Source organism: Meles meles, chromosome 2 (assembly GCF_922984935.1).
Source record: "Meles meles chromosome 2, mMelMel3.1 paternal haplotype, whole genome shotgun sequence".
Lineage (NCBI taxonomy): Eukaryota > Metazoa > Chordata > Mammalia > Carnivora > Mustelidae > Meles > Meles meles.
This window is the reverse complement of record NC_060067.1, coordinates 70,080,239-70,099,646: the sequence shown is the minus strand read 5'-3', so window position 1 is coordinate 70,099,646 and position 19,408 is coordinate 70,080,239. Positions and strand designations below refer to the sequence as shown.

The following is a 19,408-nucleotide window of genomic DNA, read 5'->3' as shown; positions in this document are numbered from 1 at the left end:
TCGGCCATGCCAATCCTCTTGGCTAGATGAGAAATGGGATGAAGAGGGAAACCAAATCTACATTATACTCCAGTCCCCATTGCTGTCAGCAGTCCTTTACTCAAAGCCTGCCCAGCATGTGCCATTGGGTGTTTGTAGGGCCCAATTTTTGTTCAGACATCCATCCTCTTCCAAATAGCCCAGGTGCTCAGGGACAATGACCCTCCTGTTAGTTTTTTACCTCCTTGGGAGCTTCCCAGGTGAAATCTGAAACAGGTCTCCAGACAGAAGGGGCAGGGAGAGACAGAAGAAAGAGGAAGTCTACTTTGGATTGGCAAATGGCAGGTTTAAGAAGCAGGGAAATTTATCCATTAGTCTTGTCTGGGGCAGCCACAATACAAGAAGATCTTCACATCTGCCTTCCAGAATCTTGAACATTTACATAGTGGTTTTAATGGTGTTCAGTCACATATACAATCCAGATAATCTCAACACATTACTCTCTCAAGTCTGCTCTTTGGAACAGCTTCTGGGAGTGGGGAGATCAAGCAGAACGAACATTCCAAGGACAGATGAGAGAATGAAGAGCCTCAAATTACCCGGGTCCAACTCACAGGTCAACAAGCTGTCAAGTCCTCTTAGTGTCCTCCTCCAATACCTCCACCAGCTCTAGGGGTGGGCTACGATTAACCTGGTAACCAAGAGGTAGCAAACATTTTTTGTCAAGGGCCAGATGGTAAATATTTTAGGCTTTAAAGGCCATTTGATCTCTGTTGTATGCACTCAGCTGCAAGAAACCCATGTGTGAAGCCCACAGTGGGCCACCTCTCCCTAGATGTCATGCCCCTCAGGGGTCCCTCCCGTCTCCACTGTGGGCTTTCCTAGACTCTGTCACTTCTTGGGGGCCAGTCAGATAAGCCAGTCAGCCCTGCCTGCCACTGCCACCAGCTGAGGGCCCCTTGGTCACTGCTGAGGGGTGCAGAGCTGGCAGGAGGAGAGAAGCCAGCCCTTGAGCTATAGGGTCCACACTGCCTATCTTCAGGGACCCCTGGTCACCTAACCTCCTGAACTTGGGTTGTGTGAGACGACATATTTCCTTCATGTTTCAGGCAGTTCAAGCTGGTCTCTGCTACTGTCCTGGCTGCTCTGAGCAGGACCTCACAGCAGCATTGAGCATCCAGGTGGCCGGGCTCCAGCTTGCCATGCCCGCCCACCCCAGGACTACTCCCAGGGCACTTCCAGCTTCATCTCTGAGGCTGTCCCATGTAACATCCACATCCCGTATGTGTGGTGTTGGCAACGGTCTGTGGGTGGGAAAACCTCATTTCAGTGATTGGAAACAGCATGGGGCTGGGAGGCTTCCATGCGGAAGCTGAGCAGAAGATCACAGACCAGAAGCAGAAGGGTGATAATGCACGTCTAAGGTCCAGGCTGCCTCAGCCCTGGGTGCTGTCCTCAGGGGCAAGCATTGTCTTGGGCGTGTCTGGTGCAGCTACCCACTGGGGAGTGTGTGGTCTCAGAAGACCAGGTTCCACTTGGCAGGGCCTGGTTATCCGACCTGGCTTTGTAGGGTACAGCAGCTGGTCTGAAGTAACTGCAGTGGTGAATTTGATGTGTCACCTGGGCTGGGCCACTGGATACCTAGATATTTGGCTAAACGTGATTTCCGGGTGGGTCTGTGAGTGTTTCCAGATGAGGTCAGCACTTGAATAGGTGGGCTCAGTAAAGCAGCCTCATCCAACACTTTGCGGGTGTGCAGAGAACCAGTAGTGAACGAAGGGAGCCCTCCTTCTGTTGGAGAGCTGAGCGGGGGCAGGAGAGCACAACATTGCTTCCCTGGATCTCCAACTTGTGGACAGCAGACTATGGGACTTCTTAGCCTCCATAGCTGCCCAAGCCAATTCCTGGAAATAAATCTCCTTCTTTCTCCATCTCTATATTTTATTGGTTCTGTTTCTCTGGGGGGTCTCTGACTGGTACAATAACTGAATTTTCATGCACAGATAAACATCTTACAGTCTTTCCTCTGCAGTTACAGAAAGCTGCTCAAATGGCTGGAATGAGCAACTGCAGGGCAAGGAGGGTTCCAGCTCTGTCCCTGCAAGTTCTTGGGTCTTCCCTCCTCTGGTCTTGGCTCCACCTCAGACTTGCTTTCCCCAAGACGGTTGCAACTGGGGTCAGTCCAGGAGAAGGAAAGAATCATGATTGCTCAGTGGGGGCCAGGACATTTCCCCTCGGTATCTACAGCAGATGTCAGGAAAAACCTTCAGTGTGGCTCAGCCCTTGTCCCCAAAAAGTCTGGCCAGAAGGCTGAGGCTGGCTTAGACCAGGCAAAACGTGGCCCATAGGCCAAATCTGGCCCACCACTTTGTGAGTCACCTAGGGCTGTCCTAACCAAATACACAAAGTGGGGAGCTTACAATAACAGAAATGTACTGTCTCTCAGTTCTGATCCAAGAACAGAAGTCCAGGATCAAGAGCAGGTTTCCTCTGGGGGCTGTGAGGGGCATCCACTCCAGACCTTTCTTCATCCTTTGGTGGTGCTGGCAACCCTTGATGTCCGTTGGCTTTTAGACCAGTCCTCCAATCTCTGCCTCCGTCCTTGGATGGCATTCTCCTCTGTGGCTCTTCTTATAAAGACACCAGTGGTTGGGTTTAGGGCCCATGCTGATCCTGTGTGTCTTCATTTTAAATTGGTTACATCTGCAAAGACCTGATCTCCAGACAAGACCACATTCACAAATTCCAAGTTAAAAAACAAAAGGCACAAGTTAATTCAGCACGGGCTTCTTTATTATAGTTTTGAAAAGAAAAGACAAGGCAAACCCCAGTGCTGAGGGGATGCCTGCCCTGACTTCCCCGCTCCCTAAGCCCCAACCCCATGGAGGCAGAATGCTACCTGGACAGCAGTCACAGCTACTGGTCCTCTTTTTGGTTAGGTGAAGTGAAACTGTTCAAGGTCTGTAAGCTTAAGACCTCCATCTCTTCTGCTCTCTTCCCCTGGATGGGTGTCTGGTAATAGTCAGGGCAAATGTGGCGGCCCTGGTTCTGGCCACCTGGCCTGCACACAAGGCCACTCCTCCATGGGTTGTCATCCACTCTCCCACCTGTTCCAGAACTGGCAGAGAACAGGGCATCATTTATTTTCCCTCAAAACTCAAACAGAAGTAGCCTAAATATCCATGAAGAGGACATTGAATAAGCTATGGAAACTTCACAGAGTAGAATTCTGTGGAGCCACTAAAAATATTGATGGGGGGCGCCTGGGTGGCTCAGTGGATTAAGCCGCTGCCTTCGGCTCAGGTCATGATCTCAGGGTCCTGGGATCGAGCCCCACATCGGGCTCTCTGCTCCGCAAGGAGCCTGCTTCCTCCTCTCTCTCTGCCTGCCTCTCTGCCTACTTGTGATCTCTCTCTCTGTCAAATAAATAAATAAAATCTTTTAAAAAAAAAATAAATAAATAAAAAATAAAAATAAAAATAAAAATATTGATGGGCAGGTTACAAAACATCCTGTGTCCTGTGGTTTCATCATAGAATGGTTCACACCACCGTGCATGCCAAGAGGAGGGAGTCTGCAGAGATCTGACACCATCAGTGTGCACAAAGCTCTTGGGATGGAAACACCATTAGAGAGTGAGGTCTGCACTCCTCCCATGGACACTTTCCCTCTTGCAGGCAGGTGAAGGCGTGATCTTTCTCTGCATCTCTAGCTCTCCAACAATACATGTTTTCCCATGCGGCTTCCAGGAGTTCTATTTCAAAGGGAAATTAGCATCTTGTTTGGTGGTGACATGCTGGCCCAGGAACTGTCCCAGGTCCTTGCCTCTGGTCCACCTTAGCCACTTCTGACCAGCCCACCTGGTCCAGCTGGTCCTGACCAATGTCTTGCCCAGAGAGAGCACCTTTCCCCTCATGGGGGGCTTCTCCTGCCCCCTCTGGCTGTACATGAAATACCCTCCATGGGGTAGGGCATCTGGGTTCTGAACTGCTGCCCAAGGAGGTGGGATTACCCTGCAATGTGGAGAGCTCATTTCATGTGGGCAAACTGGCCGGGGGAAAGTCCCCCTCCATCCTCCTTCTGTGGCTGTTCCGAGGTGTGGTTTCTCTATGCAAGCCTGAGGGGCAACCAGAGGTCTTGCCCTAGTCACAGTGAAGCCGTGGCCAACTGACAGCTGTCCTAAGATGAACTCCCTTGTAAGTCAGGAAGCTGGGGCTAACCCTTGGCTTGTTGGACTAGCAGAGAACTCAGCCACTGCCACGGCTCCTGCTCTTCCCCTCCCTGACCTGCTGCCCCTGGGAGTGGGCTTACCAGGGACAACCAGTCAGGACCCCCCTAAATTACCCTTGGAAGACCCCAGATCCTGCTGGAATGGGGCTAGGGAGGCCAAGACCATCAGAAGGATGTGTGTTCTGCCTCCTCTCCCCACATCTGCCCTTTCTGCTCCAGATGCAGTCCCTAGGACCACCAGGTGTTGACCCTCCCACCACAGCCTTAGCAGAGGCACACAGTGCTGAGGTTTGCAGTCCCCCACCCCAGGACAGGGACTCAGGCACTTCAAACATGAGTCTGCCCTACCAGAAGATAACTACAAAATGAATGAGAAAGTGCTGGTTCCTCCTGGACACCATTGCCCAAACACCGAGCACAGGCCTTGCTTTCTCTTCTTGGTCCAACATTATTCTTTACCCAAGAATTGCTGTACCTGCCCCACCCCCACCGATGCACCCATGTCAGCACAGAGCCCAGACAGGTGGCTACATCAGCCTCTCATCCCACTACCCCCAGCTCTGCAGCCCTCCTTCCATACCCCTCCACTTGGATCTCTGTCCTCTCCCACAACACCCAACCTCCCCCTCCACTCTCCCTGGTCATGCAGGGGTGGGTTCCTCAGTGGCCTGGTGTTAGTACGACCTCATGTTGTGCTGGTGCCCATGCCACACACTTTATATCACCACTTCTCACCACCACCACCACCCCAAAAAAAACCCACAGCAAGATCTTGTTGGCCAGAAACCAAGTGGGGCCTGGAGAAGCTGAAAGAATTCCCTGAGGTCAGGCAGCTGGTGGGAGCAGAGAACAGAGCCAGGGTCGTGGGTGCACACTCACCCTCAGCCCACACGATGCCCCAGGCCCCATCTTGGTGTCAGAGTCTGAGACATCTCCCCACTCACCAACACCCCTCTTTCCCAATGGCAACATGGCCAGTTAGCTCCTCTCCTGTCATGCCTCTGGCAAAACTCATCCTGTGGAAGTAGAGAGGCTTGCTTGATGGATATGCCCTTTCTCTGTGCTGGAAATGGAATGAGATTTCTGAGTGTGAGCTCTGGTTTTTCTCACCCCTGCCATCCCCTGCCATCCCTCTTGCCTGGTTAATTTTAATTTCAGGCATAATACTCCTTGTGCAATTGCATCCGCTCCACAGTTTGGGATAAGAAACTGGAGTTCTCTTCATGTAATAGCTATTTAAGACATATTTCTTTTTATAAATGGCTCCCAGGGTGTACTTGCTAATTTTGAAATCCCACATTATGATGAAGTAAAATTAATAGGAACCTAGCAAAGGAGAAAACCCATTTCTCTTCAGACATCTCCCACATTCATTTGTGGAGACGTTGCCTATTGTATCTGGTGGGCCTTTGGGAAGGGTGTACGTCAGCAATGTATCCACAGGCCCACCTCCCAGGTGTCCTGCTCAGGTGATCCTCATGGGTGTCTCTCACACACATCCATCATGAGAGCATCTCACAGGTGCACTCAGAGGCGTCCCTCAGGCACACATCATAGGCACACCTCACAAGTATGCCTCATGGGTGTAGCTCAAAAGTATATTTCACAAGCTTATCTCCTAGGTGTATCCCTAACTGCATCCAGGGTCCATCCCTCAGGGCCACTCAGGGCTGCTCAGGGCCCTGTGCACCATCAGTGGGTGTGCCAGGACACGAGATGAGGGAGGGCAGGAGCCAATCCAGCCACTGTGTGGTTCAGCAGTTCTCCTGGGGTCCCACAGGGGCAGTAGCTGGGATATTTACACATGAGCCCATGAGCCACAGGTCAAGGACTCCTCCAGGGACGTAAACTCCTGATGCCTCTGGGCTCCCACACCTGCTGACACTGCAGGCTCAGGGGCAAGGAATCCTACAGGTAAAGTGACCCAGGTACCACAGAGTGGGTCTGGTGGGCACACTGTGTAATGGCGACGGGTGGGGGAATGCCCATGCTCTGAGCTCCCGTGAGCTCCACCCATCACCCCAGGTGTCCGGCTGTGGTGCGATAATGCCCTGAGTTCCTCAGCCAGCTCTCTCCTCCACTCCCCACCCACTCTGTAAGGAGCCCCCATCACCAATCCTGAGTACGTTGTGCCTCTGACCCCACAGCCATGTCACTCCCACGGCTGCGACCTAGCCCTTCGGCTACCAGACATGGGTGCACCCCTCACCGGTGGCCTCCCCGCCCCAGTAGGGCTGCCACCCGTGCTCCATAGGCACGGGAACTTCACACCTCGGCCCCATGCCCTCAGCCCTGCATGGAAGGAGCCAGCTGGCAGGACTGGGGGAGCAGAAGCAGGGAAGGTGGTTGCCACCGAGAGTGTGCCTCTGGGTGGAGTGGGCCGAGGATTTAGGAAGTGTCCCCCCAAAGACCCTGCTGCCCTGGGCCCCTCAGCCGGACAGCCACCTCATTGGCATGTCCCTCACATCAGGCATCACTTGGACTGCAGCTCTGAGCTGCTACACACTGGAAGGCTCTGGGAGCCGTCTGGGGACTGAATTCAGAGCAAGGGGACGCCCAACCCTGGTCCCCAATCTAAGCACTGCAGCACCCCACCCACAGCACCTGCCTCCCTCTTCTCCCCCGGTCCCCAGGCAGAACTCACTATTTTTAGGAAAAGTGGGATGCTCAGAGCAGGTCCCTGAAAGGAGTCTGCTGCGTGACTCAGCAGAGACAGGAATGTCACAGCACAAGGGCCTGTGCCCGGCGCTCGGCCAGCTGGGCCCATTGTGCCCAACACAGCTGCAAGGCGCCAGCCCGGAGCCCACGTGGAAAGACCCCCCGGAACCAAGGCTGGTGCTGAGAAAACGTGTCTGGCCACAAGAAGGCCCCTGGCCCTACCATCACACATATGCCCACACTCACATGTGTGCACGCATATGCACACTCACGCATGCACATACACACACCTTTACCAGCTGAGTGCAGTAAAATTCAGAATCACATACAAATCCTACATCCTGGTTTAAAAGCAACATGAGGAAACCTTCAACATTTCTCTCAGTCCAGGCCCCTGGTTTGTGATTCCTGATCCTTGGCTTGGAGGGGCCCGAAGTCCTCCCAGCTACACCGTTCTGCTGCTGTTTCTGGGAGAAGGCCATGGCTGCTGCTGCCAAAGGCCAGCCCAGAATGCCAGGTGCCCACCCAGGCTCTGCTGAGTGATGTGCACAGCTGGCTCACACCATGGACATAGCTCCTACCCCCAGCCTTCCAGCTGTCCGTGGATGTGCACATGCACACACATGCACTTGTACACTCTGCTCATGTGCACACACATGCACACATATGCACTCATACACTCCACCGACACGCACACACACATGCATGCCCACACATGCACTCGTACACACAGCCCATGTGCACATGCAGGCACTGTACACTCCGCCCACGTCTACACACATGCACTTGTACACTCTGCCCATGTTCATGTGCACACACATGCACACGCATGCATTCATACACTCCACCCACATGCACACACGTGCACACACATGCATTCATACACTCCACCCACATGCACATGCATGCACCTGCACACTCCATGCATGTTCAGGAGCACACGCATCCACACGCATGCATTTGTACACTCAGCCCACGTGCACACACGCTTGCACACATGTATATGCATGTGCAGCCTGTATACACATGATCGTGCGTGCGCATACATGTGCACACAGTCTCTTGAGAGAAGTGAAGGGCACTCCAGCAGCTGGAGAGTCAGACACACATGGAGCACATCCTACAGCTTTAATCCAACCTTTTTGCCACACACAACCCTTTGTCACACCTTTTTCGCCCATAGAGAAGCTAGCATATGTATAACACCCAGGCAGGTGGATAAGGAGAGAGGCGCCAGCGGCTGTCTAGGCACGCCAGTCCCTGAGCACAGATGCTCAGGAACAATCCTGTCCATACAACATGACAGTGCCCGCCGTGTGGTGTGGACTCTGTGGGAGGAGAGGGTCTAGCAGTGTGAATAGAGTGCCAAGTAAGTAGGGATTAGGCCAAGGAAAAAGATGTGTGGCGGGGATTCACTAAGAAAAATTCTAACTAAGGGTGCTAGCTCTTAACAGAGAAGCTCTGTTGTGCACTCAGGTGACCCACTGTCACGTGCAAATCCCTCCTCTATGAGGCCACCCCCTCACCATCAAAGAGAAGGGAAAGTCTCTGCAAGACCCATCTAGTAGTCCCACCTCCACAATGGAAGCTGAGCCACCTTCCTCCCCTTCCACTTCCCTCCATCAGAGGGGAGCCATGGGAGCTGCGCTCACTGACCTCTGGCACCTTACATGGGGCCCCCCTCCCTCCCAGGGCTGGGCTGCCTGCCTCTCCCCTAGGTGGGGCTAGTGCCCACCTCCCCAGCACACCAGAGCCCAGGTCTGAGCACCAGGAGATGTGGGGCTGCCTGTTGGACCATCCAGAATTCTCAGGCAATCCCCCAGGCAGAAAGTGTCACGGTGTTTGTGGGATTACCCTCTCCGTGGGATTAGGTGTAAGGGCGTGCCCCACTGGTTGCCCACGACCCCTATCACAGGCAGAAGCCCCCGAGCTGTGACCCACCTGCTCCCATTCCAGGGGGTCTGATTTTCCCAGGGGCGGGTGGTGCAAAGTCCAGGATCTAAGCCGAGGGGGGCAGGCATGGGTGAGTCAGCTGGTGTCCTCCCAGGACTCAGTAATCGTCACTAAGAAAGGCTTTGCTGATGACAGTGTTTGCTGGGAGTCTGCATGCGCCTGGGGACCAGCCACGTCTCCCAGACAGGCAGTGGGACACCATGAGCCTCAGTGAGGAGCAGGTGCAGCAGTTCCTCGACCAGAACCCCAGCTTCACAGACGAGTACTTTGGGAAGAAGCTGAGCCCCGAGAATGTGGCTGGCGCCTGCGAGGATGAGCAGGCAGCAGACTGCACCAGCTTCCGCGAGCTGTGCCAGGTGGAGGAGAGCGCAGCCTTGTTTGAGCTGGTGCAGGACATGCAGGAGAGCGTGAACATGGAGCGTGTGGTCTTCAAGATCCTGCGGCGTCTCTGCACAATCCTGCACGCCGACCGCTGCAGCCTCTTCATGTACCGCCAGCGCAATGGTGTGGCTGAGCTGGCCACGCGCCTCTTCAGTGTGCAGCCGGACAGTGTCCTGGAGGACTGCCTGGTACCCCCTGACTCTGAGATCGTCTTCCCGCTGGACATTGGAGTCGTGGGTCATGTGGCTCAGACCAAGAAGATGGTGAACATCAAGGACGTGACCGAGGTGGGTTCTGGGCCACGACTGGTGGAGTCGGCAAGGAGTCCCTGCAGGTCCCATGGAATGGGTCAGCCGGCAGGACATGTTAGGACCTCTGCTTTCAGGAGGGAAGCCTGGGGCAGCAGGGAAGAGGGGTGGGCTGGGCCAGAGCTTGCAGAAAGGAAGGGAGCCAGCCTTGAGCTGGCTGGGAGGGTGATCAGGGCAGGCCCTGCTGCCCCCTTGACCCACAGGTCCCAGGATGGAGGATTGGGAAGGGAGGGGTCAGAGCAGGGGCTGGGCAAAGGCCCAGAAAGGAAGGGCCAATGGACTCCAGAACCCAAAACGCACAACCCCATATGAGGCCATGCTGCTTCCTGGTGCAGGCAAGTTTGGGGGTTTGGGAGAAGCAGCAGGGAGACCAGGGCTGGTCCAGGCTTGGTGGGAAGGAATGACAGCAGTGCATGGAGCTGAGATTCAGGAAGCCAGAGTCTTGATGGGTTGGGGGGAGGCAGGGAGGAGTGGAGATAGTGCACTAGGAGCTCAGGAATTCTGGGGTGGACACCAGGGTGGGTGGGGCTAGGGGGATGGAGATACCTGTTGGATGTATGTGTGAGGGACAGAGGACCCCAAGGTGAGCATGGGGATGAAGGGCTCCAATAAGAAGGCGAGGGAAGTGGCTTCTGGGGGAGAACAGGAGCCACTGGCTTCTCCCCTCCTCTCCCTTCCCTGCCTCTGAAAGCGGGAGGCAGGAGCCCTGAGCTGGATCAGTCCCTTCCACTTTCTGTGAAGGAATCCAGAAGGGATTGCCCCCAGGATGGACTTCTCCTAAAACAGTACCATCCCCTAGTCCCTGGAGACAAATAGACACGTGCACATCCCCCAGGCCCTCTGGGGCCTGGGAAGGAAGTGATTGCAATCCTCTTAAATTTATCTGCTCTAAACAACCCTGGGTCCAGCGACCTGAATATAGTAATCTCTGGGATTAGCTTCATCTTCACTCCATTTTAAGAAACAGGTCACCCCATGCATCTGAGTATCAGTAGCCTGAGCTCCCAGGAAGAGAAGGGATCCAGCAGCCGGGAGAGGTGTAGGGGGGTGTGCACTGAGGAACTTCCGCGGCCCCTTCTCTCCCTTAATCTTGTCCCCTCCCTTCTCAGAGTCTGGGCAGACCCCTCAGCCCCCAGGGGTCTATCCTCCGGCTAACCCCCAAGCCTGTGCTGTGTGAGGTCAGGTTCAGGTGGCAGGGCTGTTCTAGGTCCTATGCCCTTCCCCTCCTTGAGGCCTTGACCTCTCGAGACCCTTCCACTTCTATCAGGACAGCCCACTCTGATCTCTCCCCAATGGATGAGGGGCACAGTGTTGGCCTCAAGCCTCGGTGCTCTGCTGGGTCTTGCTGATCTCAGATGCAGTGGAACTGACAGCAGAGTCAAATCAACCAAAAAGCAAGTTTCCGCTAAGTGGGTCACAAAGACCAAAGCATTGCACGTGTCAGGATCCAGACTCATGCTATCCTCAGAGGGGAAACTGAGGCAGAGCGCCTTGCTCTGTCTGAGACTCCAGCACCTTCCTCGCTCAATGAGAAGAGCATGGGGGCTGCTTCTGGAGAGTAGTATGTGCCTGGGGGACACGGCCTCCTCGCAGGCAGCACGGAGGAGGACACCGGGGGCTGCCCATCACCCTACCACCACCTCGCAGCTCTTAAGACCCCTGAGGGCTCATGGCAAGGCAGTTAGGCAGAAGGCCCTGATAGGTCAGGGAGGGGACACACGGCTCAGCTATGGTCCCCACGCGGCTGAGCAGGACCAGACCCAGGTCCTGGCTCTGTGGTAGTGTCTGAGCCCCCTCCAAAGAGCTGTAGGCCCAGAAACAGCCCATCACGAGGGTCCAGCATGTCTCCAAGGCATCCAGACCCCATTTGTATCAGGCAGCTCTTGTGGGGTCAAAGGAGGCTGGACTGTCACTGGGGACACAGCTCTGTGGCGAAGCTCAGGGACTCAGGCCAGCTCAGAAGAGGGGGGAGGGCAGCAGCACCAGGCTGACCCTGCAGAACACAGATGGGCCAGCAGGCGTGTGGTCGCTGCAGGTGACAATGATGAGGGTCTAGGCAGTGGGGCCAGGGCTGGGGGTACTTCAGAGCAGTCACAGGACCCCTAGACTTACTGAAGCTGGGGGGAGGGAGGTGCCAAGGTGACAGACAGCACGGCCTTTTTCATGGGGTGGTGGGTGGGTTCCAAGCCCTGGAATGGGGGAACGAGAGCGCAGATGTTTTGGGAATGAGGCTTAAATGCAATGGGCTGGGGCTGTTCCTACTCCGACATTGTGGTTCCAGGGCTTCTGAGAGTGGGGGTGTTGCCCACTGCTCCGAAGGTGGTTGGGGCTCCGAGTGGGGCTCTGGGACTCCAGGGTCTGAATCAGGAGAGAAGCTAGGTGGGAGCCTTGATACGGAGACAGTAGAGTAAAAAATGCAGGGGGGGGGGGGGCGAAAAGGCACAGGGGACAAGGGTGTGGAATGCAGGGGACCCCAGCCCTTGGGTGACCCTGTTCAGAGAGCACAGCTCCTGGCCAGAACCTGCTCTGGACCTTCCCGATGTTCCCTTCACTGTGCATCTAGGGTGTGCGGGCTGCTGAGCTGTTCCAGACACACCAAGAGGCTCCAGCCATGGGCCATGGGGTGAAGGCCCAAGGGTGGCGGGAGCAAGAGGGGCTGTGCAGTAGGGCACGGGACACCTGGGAGCAGGGGGCACCGTGCAGGACCCCAGATGGAAGCAGTTGAAGGGCAGGAAGGAAAGTCTGGGGCAGAGCTGAGGGCCTGCCAGGAGACCAGGCTGCACAGCCAAGACAAAGAACCCCAAAGTGGCAGGGGCCAGGAAGGTGACCAGAGAGCACAAACGTGGAACGTGGGGACAAGGAAACAGCCCTGAAGATGCCTGCGCTCAGCCGTGTGAGGCAGTGAGACAGGGCCCCGCGCAAGCTCTCACTTTGTGTCACAGAACCTGGTGCCGCTGCCGCCTCCGGAAATCCCGTATGGATTTCCTTTTGATGCCAGAGGCCCTGTGGCTACAGGTGGTGTAATCAGGCAGGAGAGGAAAGGGGACAAGTGGGTGCTGGACACATGCACCCCTTCACGAGAGCATGGACTGCTCTTGTCCCCAGCAGGCTTCTTCTGACCTCCCATTGGCCTGAACTCTGACCCAGCTGCCCATGCAAAGGAGGCTGGACAGTGGACGCAACGTCCTTCGGCTGCAAGGAGGCCGAGCCTCAGAGAAGACACGGGAGGTCATATGGAGTCAGTCATCCAGGACCGACAGTCCTTGAGTAAACCCAAAAGAGCTCCTTCGACAACAAATAATCATCACAGATGGAGGCAGAATTTACAGGGGTTTTCTCACTCACGCCAAGCTGACCAGTGAGGAGAGGGGCACAGGCCCATCCCGTCCTTGCTGTCCAGGCCTCTAATCCAGGCAGTCCAACTCTGCTGTCCGCCACAGTTCTGCAAAGAGTCACTTTGGCCTCGTGTAAATAAATAGCAGGAAGTAGGAGGCTGGAGCTAGAGTCACACCCACCCTGAAGGGCAGAGTCCTAGTCACCGGAAGGGTGGTAACACTGCATCCCCTGGGCCTGTTCCCTGTACAGACGGAACTTAAGAGCCCCTCGACCAGTCCCCCATCAAGGAGAGGCCCAGGAAGCAACTCTGAGACTAGCAGGACCTGCCCTGAGAACCCACAAGTGGACAGATGCCTTATCACGTGGGCAACGGGCCTCACAGAGAAGACGCTCATTGGAGCACAGCCCCAGGAGACCTGCAGAGGACCCTCCACCCTGACTCACACTAACCCTTTATTCAGCCAACACACTTTTGGCCTGTGGGGGCTGACCCCAGGGCAAGTGAAGGCAGGAGAGGGTAGTCTGGACTAAGGGGCTTATGGACAGGCAAATGGGTGATTCCAGAGGTACCCAAGAGGCTGGCTTGGCCAGAGGACAGCCGATGTGGGAGGACCCAGGCCTGCCACAGCCCAGGCCTTGTGAGGACTCAGCAGAGTCTGTGATCCAGGGCTGGAGTTAGTGGCTCCGATGGGGAGTCACTCTGGTCTCTAACCCCCCACTTGGAGACGCAAGGACAGGCCACGGGCCATGTGCTCTTACACTGCCTGGGTTCCTGATGCCTGGGGCAGGGCCACCTGGGGCTCAGCACTGGCCTGGGCGGTGGCCTGGAGCTTAGCCCTGCTCCCACCGGGGACAGGGAAGCCAGAGCTCCCCAAACTGATGACCTCTCTTTTCTCTCCTCTTGCTACCCAGTGTCCCCACTTCAGCCCCTTTGCGGATGAGCTGACGGACTACATGACGAAGAACATTCTGGCCACGCCCATCATGAACGGCAAAGACGTTGTGGCTGTCATTATGGCCGTGAACAAGCTTGATGGCCCATGTTTCACAAGTGAAGACGAAGATGTGAGTGTTGGGGGCCTCATGAGCGTGCAAGCCTCTATGCGTGGGCCACCTCTGTCCCCGGGTCTGTCCTGTGCCTGGCGGGCACGTGTGTGTTATCCCGGTGTCTGTGTGCACACCTCTCCTCAGCTTAGCTGGCTGAGCTCATCTCTGTGTCCCTTTTACACGTCTGTATGTCTCCGCATGTGTACGGGCCCGTGTGTGCTGACAGCAGTGTCCTGTTCCAGGCAGCTGCGTGCCTCTCCAGCCTTGCACACCTGGGCACCTGCTAAAAACCAGGGTTTCTAACCGCTGTTGGTGTGATGTCTGTTTCAGGTTTTCTTGAAATACCTGAATTTTGGCACCTTAAACCTGAAGATCTACCACCTGAGCTACCTGCACAACTGTGAGACGCGCCGCGGCCAGGTACCCGCCCCCCCCACAGCCTGCCCTCGGGGACATCCGAGTGTGTCCCCACCCCTGTGCCAGTCTCTCTGGACAGACAATGCGGTGCTTAGCCTGGGGGACTCAAGGCCCGCAGCTGCAGGGCTTCCTGTGGCTTTTCATGGCTGTGGTGTGATGTTGCGAGGGTGCCCACTGCTGGGAGACAGTGTCGGGGGGCCATCGTGCAGCTGGGACCCAAGGAGAGGTTGGCTCTCTCATCCCATCTGCCCACCCTGACTCGCCCCCAACCCAGGTGGGTGTGGGCACCTGCAAATGCAGCAGACACCACCCCTCCTTAGAAGCTGCAGCAGACCCTCTTCGGGAGGGGCTGGGGTGAATGACGAATGGACAGCGGGGACAGAGGTTCCGCCACGGGGCGGCAGAGTGCCCTGGGGGGTTTGGCCCCTAGCTGCACAGGATCGCCACTGCTTCCACGGCTGGAATCTGCTTCCCCCCACCTCTCTCCCAGCAAGGAGGGTGTGGGGCCTGATGGGAGCAAGGTGGGGCCTTGTGTTTTGGGAGCGGATACAGAGCTGGCGGGCACAGGAGGTAGGTCCCTTCTTTGTCCTCCTACCTCAGTCTCCCTCTCACTGGAGGCCTGGAAGACAGTGTGTGGGCCCTGGGAGAGGACAAAAAGGCAGCTCTTGTCCCTCTGGGCCTGGAGCTGGGAAAGCTATAAAGATGTGGCCTCCAGGCTGAGCCTTAGAAGATGTGGAGGGTGACCTGGTCACTCCACACCCTCCCCACTTTCTGTTCCATCTGCAAATGCTATGTGCATCCTGGTCAGCGGCCGTAAACTTGCTTAAAATGATGAGAGGTTCCTCTGCTTGTGTCAGCATCTACAAAGGCTATTTGGGTTCCTTCTCCTGACCCACCAGCTATGGAAGAAGCAGCCTGAGCCGGGGATCTGGGATCCCCTGAGAGTATCTTTTGACCAAGGCCAGCCCCACTGACTGGGAAAGAAAACAAAAGCCTGAGAGCGATACCTCCCACAGGCCATGGCTGTGCAGCAGGGGCAGTGGGAAGACTCTTGGGGGAGGACAAGAGGGTACCCCGAGCAGAGGGAAGAATATGGCCTGAGGCCTTGGAGGAAGTGCTGGCACAGCTGGGGCTTGGTCAGGCAGGGCTCGGGGCCAAGTAGGGAGCAGTGAAGGGCTGTGAGGCTGGCCTGACACATGAGACTGGTTTCTAGAAAGGACCCCAGCTGCACTGTTCTCTTTAGGGGGAAGTCACTGTGAGCCCCACACTGCACGAACAGGGTTCTCCACCAGAAATGTGTCTCCTTTCACACTTCTAATAGTTTATATTATCATTTGTTTACATCCCTCTGGCGTCATGGGTGTTTAGGTTATAACCCTGGTCAACTTGATTGATTTTGTTGTTCAGTGTGTTCTGACTGTAGCCATTCCCAGGCCACCTAACAAAACCCGTCAACCCCGTCACTCTGGGGTGTTTTCTGTGTGTTTCATTGGCGGATGGGTGAATTTGCTAGTTTCCAGGGTGGAGGGTGTTAAACACCCTGTATGTTCTGGCACAACCAGACACTCCAGACTCATTTGTATATTTCCCATCTGGCCCTGGAATCAGCAGTTCCCCAAGGAGCCCGCTGCTCTAACTGGGGAGAGGTCTTAGAAGCAGAGATCTGGGCACTGGGTGTGCTCTTGGCTACTGGGGTGTACATACAAGCCTGTGCATGGACACATCTGCAAATAGTTCTACACATAAGCACAAATCCACAAAAGTTAGACTTGCCTTCTTGCTGGTGTTTCCAACATGACCTGTCACCACACGGATCATTCTGGCTTCCCCACTTGCTGGGATGCAGGTCTCCATTCTGACAGCGAGACCCCTGGCTCCCCTCCTCCACCACTCATCCACGTTACTGTTCAGTCCCAGTGTGGGCACAGCAAGCACAGAACCGCTACCCCATCCCCCATTGGAGACAGTTTTATCAAGCAGAGGACAGTGTTTACGGGCAACCCCTTTTCTCGTTAGTCTTAAAGACCCTGCTCATTTCCAAAAATGCTTCAGTCAGCCCCTTTCCCCCACCTCCTTCAGTGAGGTGGTTCCAAGTGTACAGTTTGGTTCTCTAGTCAGAGTCTGCATTCTTTCATGGAATCCCCCAGCCTGCTAGAGGACGGTCTCCTTGCAGCACTGTAGGGGCTGTTGTTCGTGCAGTAAACCTCTACAGACCTAACAAATGCATCACGACAGGTCTACACTGTTACAGTACCCTGCAGAATAATTTCGCCACCCTAAAACTCCCCTGTGCCCCACCCGCTCGTCTCTCGTCCCCAGCGCCACAGAGCCGCTGGGAGCCACTGATCCTTCTGCGGCCTCCACCGGTTTGCCTTTTCCGGAATGTCATAGAGTGAGAACCATGCAGTGTGTAGCTGTTTCAGATCGACTTCTTCCCCTTAGTAAGATGCATTTACGACTCCTCCATGCCTTTTTTGACTTGATAGCTCATTTCTTTTTTGAGCTGAATAATACTCCATTGTCCGGATGTATCACATTCACCTGTGAAAGGACATCTTGATTGCTTCCGGTTTGGGGCATTTATGAATAAAATTGCTATAAACATTTGTGTGCAGGTTTGTGTGTGAGTTTTCAGTTCAGTCAAGTATATACCAGATATATATATCATGTCATCTGCAAGATGTGCAGCTGCTGGATGATACGGTATAACTGTATCTAACTTTCTGAAAAACTGCCAAAAAGCAACTGTGTCATTTTGCATTCCATTGATAATGAATGAGAAGTCCGATGGCTCCGCCACCTCAACTTCGTCAGTTTTTGGTACTGTCAGCTACTTAGGTTTTAGTCATTCTAATTGATGGATCTGATTTTTGTTTTAATTTACAATTCCCTAATGATGCATATTATTGCACATTTTTTCATATACTTATCTCCCATCTGTATCTTATTCTTTGGTGAGGTGTCTGTTCAGATCTTTACCCATTTTTAAATTAGTTTTCTGTTTCCTTATTGTTTACAGTTCTCATAAATTTTGAATACAAGCCCTTTATTGGATGTGTGTTTTGTAAATATTTTCTCCAAGGATATAACTTGTTTCCTCATTCTCTTAACACTGCACTTGGGAAAACAAAAGTTTTAAATTTTAATGAAGTCCACCTTACTAACTTTTCCTTCACAAAGTATAGTTGCATCTTCAAACTCATTACCATGACCATCAAAAGGTGGACGAGTGGATAAAGTAGATGTGAGACAAATAGAATAGAATAGGATTCAGCCCTTAAAAAGAATGAAATCTTGCCACTTGCAGCAACATGTGTGGAGCTAGAGAGTATAACCCTAAACAAAATCAGTCAGAGAAAGACAAACACCATAAGATTTCACTCGTATGTGGAATTTAAGAAGCAAACAAACAAGCAAAGGGGAAAAACCAAGAAAAACAATAGAGAACGCACTGACTGTTGCGGGGTCGGGTGCGGTGAAACAGGTGATGGGGACTAAGGAGAGCGCTTGTGGTGACGAGCTCCCGGTGTTGTTCAGAAGTTCTGGGTTACTGTATTGTGCACCAGAAACTAGTACAGCACTGGGTTTCACTAACTGGAATCACAATAATAACTTCTTTTAAAAACCTCATCACCGGGGCGCCTGGGTGGCTCAGTGGGTTAAAGCCTCTGCCTTCGGCTCAGGTCATGATCTCAGGGTCCTGGGATCGAGCCCCACATCGGGCTCTCTGCTCAGCAGGGAGCCTGCTTCCCCCTCTCTCTCTACTTGCCTCTCTATCTACTTGTGATCTCTCTATATATATCAAATAAATAAAATCTTTTTTTTAAAGATTTTATTTATTTATTTGATAGACAGAGATCACAAGCAGGCAGAGAGGCAGGCAGAGAGAGAGGAGGAAGCAGGCTCCCCTCTGAGCAGAGACCCCAATGCGGGGCTCGATCCCAGGACACTGGGATCATGACCTGAGCCGAAGGCAGAGGCTTTAACCCACTGAGCCACCCAGGCGCCCCTCAAATAAATAAAATCTTAAAAAAAAATAAATCTCATCACCAAACTAACTCAAGGTCAACCAAATTTTCTTTCATGTCATCTTCTAGGAGTTTCATAGTTAGGTCTATGAGTCAGTATTTATGAAAGCTGTAGGGTCTGGATTTAGATACACTTGCTTGCATATGGATATCAAATTTGCAAAACTATCCTTTCTCCATCAAATTGCCTTTATTCCTTCACACTGCAGTTGTGCGGTTCTGTTTCTGTGTTCTCGATTCTGCTTTATTGATCTATGCATCTATTTTTTCACTAATACCATAGTGTCTTGATCATTATAGCTTTGTAGTCTTGAAATCAGAAATATCAATTCTCCAACTTTTTTTCTGCAGTATTATGCTGGTTATTCCATGGGTCGGGGGAGGTGCCTTTCAGTATAAACTTTAAAATCAGTTTGCCATACGCACGAAATAGATTGCTGGTATTTTAACTGGGACTGCATTTGTTAATTTGTACCTAAGCATTTTATTTTTATGCTAATATAAGTAGTTTTGTGTTCTTAAGTTCAAGTTCCAGTTATGTATTGCTGATATGAAGAAAAGTGACTGACTTGTATGTTACCCTTGTATCCTGTGACCTTAAAACAATTATTTATTAGTTCCAGGAAGGTTTTTTAAATTGATTCCTTGGTATTTTCACATAGACAATCATGTCATCTGCAAGCAAAGACAGTTTTATTCCTTTCTTCTCAATCTATCTACGTAGTATTTCTTCTTATGTTATTGTACTTGCTCAGAATTCCAGTACAATGTGAATAGGACTGGTGAGAGGGGACATGCTTGACATATTTCCAATATTAGGAGGGAAACATCTAGTTTCTCACCATTAAGTTTGATGCTTGCTGAAGGGTTTTGTAGAATTTTCATCTAGCTAAGGAAGCTTATTTCTATTTGGCAGAGTTTTTATTCTGAATGATTTTTGGATTTTTATAAAATACTTTTCTCCATCAATTGATATTAACATGTTATTTTTCTTCTTTAGCCTATTAACATGGTGGATTATACTGATTTTCAGATGTTGAGCCAGCCATGTAGACCTGGAATAAGTCATAC

The 19,408-nt window shown here is 53.1% G+C and overlaps 1 protein-coding gene across 1 annotated transcript in view; it reads left to right on the top strand.

Annotated features, from left to right (window-relative positions):
• The first annotated feature begins 9,020 nt into the window (after positions 1-9,020).
• PDE6B (phosphodiesterase 6B) overlaps positions 9,021-19,408 on the top strand; it is a 33,215-nt gene continuing 22,827 nt past the window's right edge. Inside the window, exons 1-3 of the mRNA XM_045996885.1 lie at positions 9,021-9,488; positions 13,758-13,910; positions 14,223-14,312. Of these exons, the coding sequence (XP_045852841.1) occupies positions 9,021-9,488; positions 13,758-13,910; positions 14,223-14,312 (711 nt within the window). The remainder of the gene's footprint in view (positions 9,489-13,757; positions 13,911-14,222; positions 14,313-19,408) is intronic.